Raw genomic sequence first — 5,000 nt, forward strand, 5'->3', positions numbered from 1 at the left:
ACAGTTAATGACACATGAAATATATTGTAGCTACTAAAATCTCTGATTAAATTTAAAGATGTTTGAAATAAACGTTTGGCTTTATAGACAACAGCAACATCCCTATACCTAATATTAATATCAACATTTCAAAACAAGATCAGTTGTGTTTGACTTTATATTGATTTTCATATCCTGAGTACGCGCCTGTTTATCATACACTCTGCAGTATAAATTTTAGCAGCAGAAAAAGGGTATTCTATCGCTGCATGTCATCCATCACATACATCATTAATGACTGTTAAGTTCTACATAGGTTCGAGTCGAGTCCCCAGCCCGTCGTCTCCCCCTAGGAGCTAAGAGAAAGACGTCGTCTTGCCTCTCCTGGGGAGAGATGACCAACTAGACTGTCTGACACCAGAACCCAAGTACTACAGTACAAACACGGTAAACTCGTGTGTGTGTGTGTGTGTGTGTGTGTGTGTGTGTGTGTGTGTGTGTGTGTGTGTGTGTGTCTGTGTAGCTGTGTGTGTGTGTGTGTGTGTGTGTGTGTGTGTGTGTGTGTGTGTGTGTGTGTGTGTCTGTGTAGCTGTGTGTGTGTAGCTGTGTGTGTGTGTGTGTGTGTGTGTGTGTGTGTGTGTGTGTGTGTGTGTGTGTGTGTGTGTGTGTGAGTTCTTGTAAGAGCTACATTAGTCAGCAGCTACATTAGTCAGCGCCTCCCCGTGGCGACCCCCGGGGCAACAGTGTTTTCACTTCGTGAAAACTGGCTAAAGCTGACTGAAGTCTTGGAAGTCTTTTGATTCTGAGTATAGGGTGTCAAATGATGGCATCACTCAGTTCATGTCAAGGCTTTCACCCTGCAAAGGTTTTGCAACCCTCTCACGGCGAAATATCGAATGATGCACATAGAGCAAGTCAGATGCGTGGAAATTGTGCATGGCATATGGCATCTTGGAATGTGAGAACGCTAGTTGATGTTGACGGACCTATTGAGATTGCCAGACGTTTCAATTGTGATGTGAGTGTCATTGATGAAGGAAGGATAGAACAAGTTATAAGTGAACTGAACAGATACCAAGCGAATGTGGCAGCACTGCAGGAGACCAAATGGTTTGGACTTGATGCGTATAGAATTGAAGGTAGTGTTGTGTTGACAGCTGGCAGAGATGTTCCTGACACAAGGCAAAAAAGTCAAAGAGGAGAGGGAGTTGCCATAGTCTTATCTGGAGAAGCTATACATGTGTAGAAGGCGGGTGGTAGTCAGTGGAAAGCTTGGAGCTCAAGGTTAGTTACTGCTGCTTTGAAGACTGGATGTGGACGACTGAATGTTCTATCTTGCTATGCTGCTACATTCATTGCAAGTAGGGAAGAGAAAGATAAATTTTACAATGATCTTCAAGGTGCTGTCTCATCTGTTCCATCAAATGAGTGCTATGTGATGTTGGGCGATTTTAATGCTCGCGTGGGTTCAAGAGGTGTTGATGATGACTGGTGGTATGAGAGAGGTCCTCATGGATATGGTACGATTAATGAAGCAGGAAAAGAGTTGCTCTTTTTTCTATCTATAAATGAAGCTACCCTTTGCAACACCTGGCTTAAGAAAAGAGAAATTCACAAGCAGACCTGGCAGCACCCAAAGTTGTTGAAATGGCATTGCATTGATTATGTGATTATGAGGAAGGGTCATCAAAGAAAGTGCATGGATGTATCTGTGATGCGTGGTGCGGATTGCAACACTGATCATCGAATGTTGAGAGCTAAAGTGGTGGTTGGGAAGAACAAGTCATTCAGTAGGGATGTTGCAGAAACAGCCGTGACTAAATGGGATGTGACAAAGTTAAAGAGCAAATGTGTTGATGAGAGAGACAGAGAGACATGTACGGGTAGTTTTGTCAGGGAGGAGTGTTAACCAGAGGTTACAGGAAGAGTGGGATGACACAAAATGTGTGCAAAAGAATTGGAATACCCTGAAGACGGCATTGTGTGACGGGGCTAAGACTGAGCATGGATATAAGAAAAAATAGAAGACAACCAGATTGGTTTACAGAGAGTGAGGAAAATCTAAAACTACTCTTCTTAGAGAGAAATAGGCTATATGCATTGTGGCTTAGCACTGAAAAAGAAATCTATAAGAACAAACATAGAATTGCAAGAAGGACAGCAAGGCGAGCAGTGAGAACAGCTAAGGATGCCTGGTTTCAGCGTAAAGCTTTGGAAGCAAAGAGAGGTAGACACAATGGAAAGCTTGTATGAAAATGTATTCGTGACATTCAAAGAGGAAGAAGAGGTGTGGTGCCAATGAGATTGGCTGTGGTAAAACATGAGAATGGTAATGTATGTACCACTACTGAGTCCAAGCATGATAGATAGAGAAGACATTTTAACAACATCCTCAACGTACAGAGTGAGTTTGATATGGAAAAGTTAGAAAGAGTAACACAAAGACAACTGAAGCCACAAATGGCTGAATCACCAACAGAGAAGGAGCTGTCAAACGCTATTGAGAAGGTGAAGAACGGTAGAGCTGGTGGTGAATCTAGTATACTTCCAGAGATGGTTAAGGCTGATTGCACTGGAAATGAACTTTCTAAAAGATTACTGGAGTTGGTGAATGATGACATTGTGTGGGAGAAGAGGAGTATTCAGATGATTGCCGTGATGCTATCTTAATTCCTATTCCTAAGAAAGGCGATCTCAGCCATTGCGACAACTGGAGGGGAATTTCACTGTTGGATGTAATCAGACAAAATGTGGCCAGGATCCTACAGGAGAAACTACAAAAGGTAGCTGAAAATGAGTTACCTGAGTCGCAGTGTGGCTTTGGGAAAGGAAGAAGCTGTGCAAACATGATTCTTTGCTATACGTCAGCTGGTGGAGAAGTCTTTAGAACATGAATCTAAGGCCTTTTGATTTGAAGAAAGCTTATGACTCTGTCCCAAAGACAGGCGATGTGGAAAACATTAGAGAATCTTGGCGTACCTGAAGAGACAATCCAGCTGATCGCGTCTTTTCATCAAGAAATGAAAGCAAAAATTCATATGGATGGAACAATGTTAGAGGAGATTGAGGTTCAAAATAGTTTGAGACAAGGTTGTTCTATGGCTCCAGTGTTGTTCAGCCTGTACACATGTTTAGCTGTAGAGAGACGGCTGGTTAGGGTAGAGAATACTGAAGGAGTAAGCATTACGATCAAGTACAAACAGGACAAGAAATTGTTCAGGAGGTATAGTAAGAACGCTTGTGAGAAGAAGATAATTTGCTGATGATGCAGTTCTTCTGTCATCATCAAGATCAGGTGCAGAGAAGAAAACAATGGAATACCAACAAAAAACAAAGATTTTGGGTTGACTGTTAGCGTTCCCAAGACCAAACACATGATAACAGGAAGACTGGTTGAGGAAAATGATTGAAAGCCTGTTGCACTTGAAGGAGTAGACATTGAGATGGTACATGAGTTTTCTTATCTTGGGTCTGTCATTACCAGTTCTGGGCAAATGACTGTGGAGGTAGACAAAAGGGTAGCTCAAGCGTCAAGGACTTTTGGGGCTTTGAGAAAGACTGTCTTTATTGATAAACACCTAACGATATCAACAAAGAGAATAATTTACAATGCGTGTGTTCTGTCTGTGCTGTTCTATGGAGCAAAATGTTGGGTCCTTCTCAGAAAGCATGATAAGAAGCTGAAAACCTTTCACCATCGATGAATCGGAAGTATCTTGGGCATTTCCAACAAGCAACAATGATCTAAGCACATCACAATGGCAAAAGTGAGGAGGTGGGGAGATGTAGAGACTGCAACTGAAAAAGTAAACAGGAAAAAGGTTGGAATGGTTGGGACACCTAGCTAGAATGCCAGACCATAGAATACCAAAATCAACCTTATTTGGTTGGTTGCCTCAGCCCCACTCCAGATGTGGTCCAAAGATGAGATAGAGAGATATGATGAGAAGAGATTTTAAAGACATTGAAGTATCAGAGGAGGAATGGTATGATGAGGCTGTGAGATCAAGAGTGGGCTGGAGTACATTGTGTCGTGATGGTTTCGAACATTGGAGAGAGAGAATGGAGACATGTGCTCCGGTGGCAGGCAGGGATGTGATGTGTAAGATGTGCTCCAGGATCTTTAGAAGACAGAGTGATAAGGCGAGACACAAGTGTATGGAAGAAAGAAGGAAACCGATAAGGGAACAACAGGGTTCAATCCAATGTTCAACTTGTTTCAAATGATTCAGAAGTGAAGGAGGATTGACAGTTCACAGATGTGTAGAATTCTAGAATGCACAATATTCATTCATCAGACTTGCTGCCTCTTGGAGGCAAGCATCACCGTTTTACGGTAGCTTTTGAAGAGGACAGGACAGGACAGGACAGGTGTGTGTGTGTGTGTGTGTGTGTGTGTGTGTGTGTGTGTGTGTGTGTGTGTGTGTGTGTGTGTGTGTGTGTGTGTGTGTGTGTGTGTGTGTGTGTGTGTGTGTGTACTACACAAATAGCTGCACAAGATGAAGACAAAGATTAATATAATAATATTAATAAATAAAAGTAAATGCGAAATAACTAACTAGATAATCCCATAATAAAATAATTAAGTAAATGTATTTCAGGCAAATTAAACAAATTAAACAAATGAGTAATAAAAATAGATAAGAAAACAACAATTGATACAAATATAAATACACAAATGAAAGTTCAAAAAAGCATTCCTGCAAACTCGATCAACTACACCATCAAAATACATTACACCTCAGTGATTGTAAATCCAATTTTCACAAATTGTCACAAATTTTATGCAAGCTTACTGTATTGACACTTGACCACCATGCCTGTTGCCATAACTCACACTGCAAACATAGCTCAACATATCACCATCATCTTTGTGGAGTTAGAATACAAGTGTTTCCTACCTTCCGGTTTCCGGACGCTTTCTATGTCGAATTGCTATCACTAGTATGATAGTCAAGATCACAAGAATCACGGCTGAACCACCTCCAACTCCTCCCCATATACTAATGTCTATTCCAGAT

General features: G+C 41.5%; 1 protein-coding gene and 1 pseudogene across 3 annotated transcripts in view; one reads left to right on the top strand and one right to left on the bottom strand.

The window, feature by feature from the left end:
• LOC134181152 (multiple epidermal growth factor-like domains protein 10) overlaps positions 1-5,000 on the bottom strand; it is a 12,749-nt gene that overhangs the window by 933 nt on the left and 6,816 nt on the right. For 2 of the 3 annotated variants that reach the window (XM_062648367.1, XM_062648366.1), the window contains exons 17-18: positions 4,881-5,000; positions 4,776-4,817 (exon numbers count right to left, since the gene is read on the bottom strand). The exon at positions 4,881-5,000 is cut by the window's right edge. In XM_062648367.1, coding sequence (XP_062504351.1) covers positions 4,776-4,817; positions 4,881-5,000 — 162 coding nt within the window. Of the gene's footprint in view, positions 1-3,963; positions 4,251-4,775; positions 4,818-4,880 lie in introns of those variants that run through there. The other variant, XM_062648369.1, reaches the window with a different exon arrangement.
• LOC134181455 (craniofacial development protein 2-like) lies at positions 803-1,888 on the top strand (annotated as a pseudogene).

The sequence above is a fragment of the Corticium candelabrum genome, chromosome 6 (genome assembly GCF_963422355.1).
Source record: "Corticium candelabrum chromosome 6, ooCorCand1.1, whole genome shotgun sequence".
Lineage (NCBI taxonomy): Eukaryota > Metazoa > Porifera > Homoscleromorpha > Homosclerophorida > Plakinidae > Corticium > Corticium candelabrum.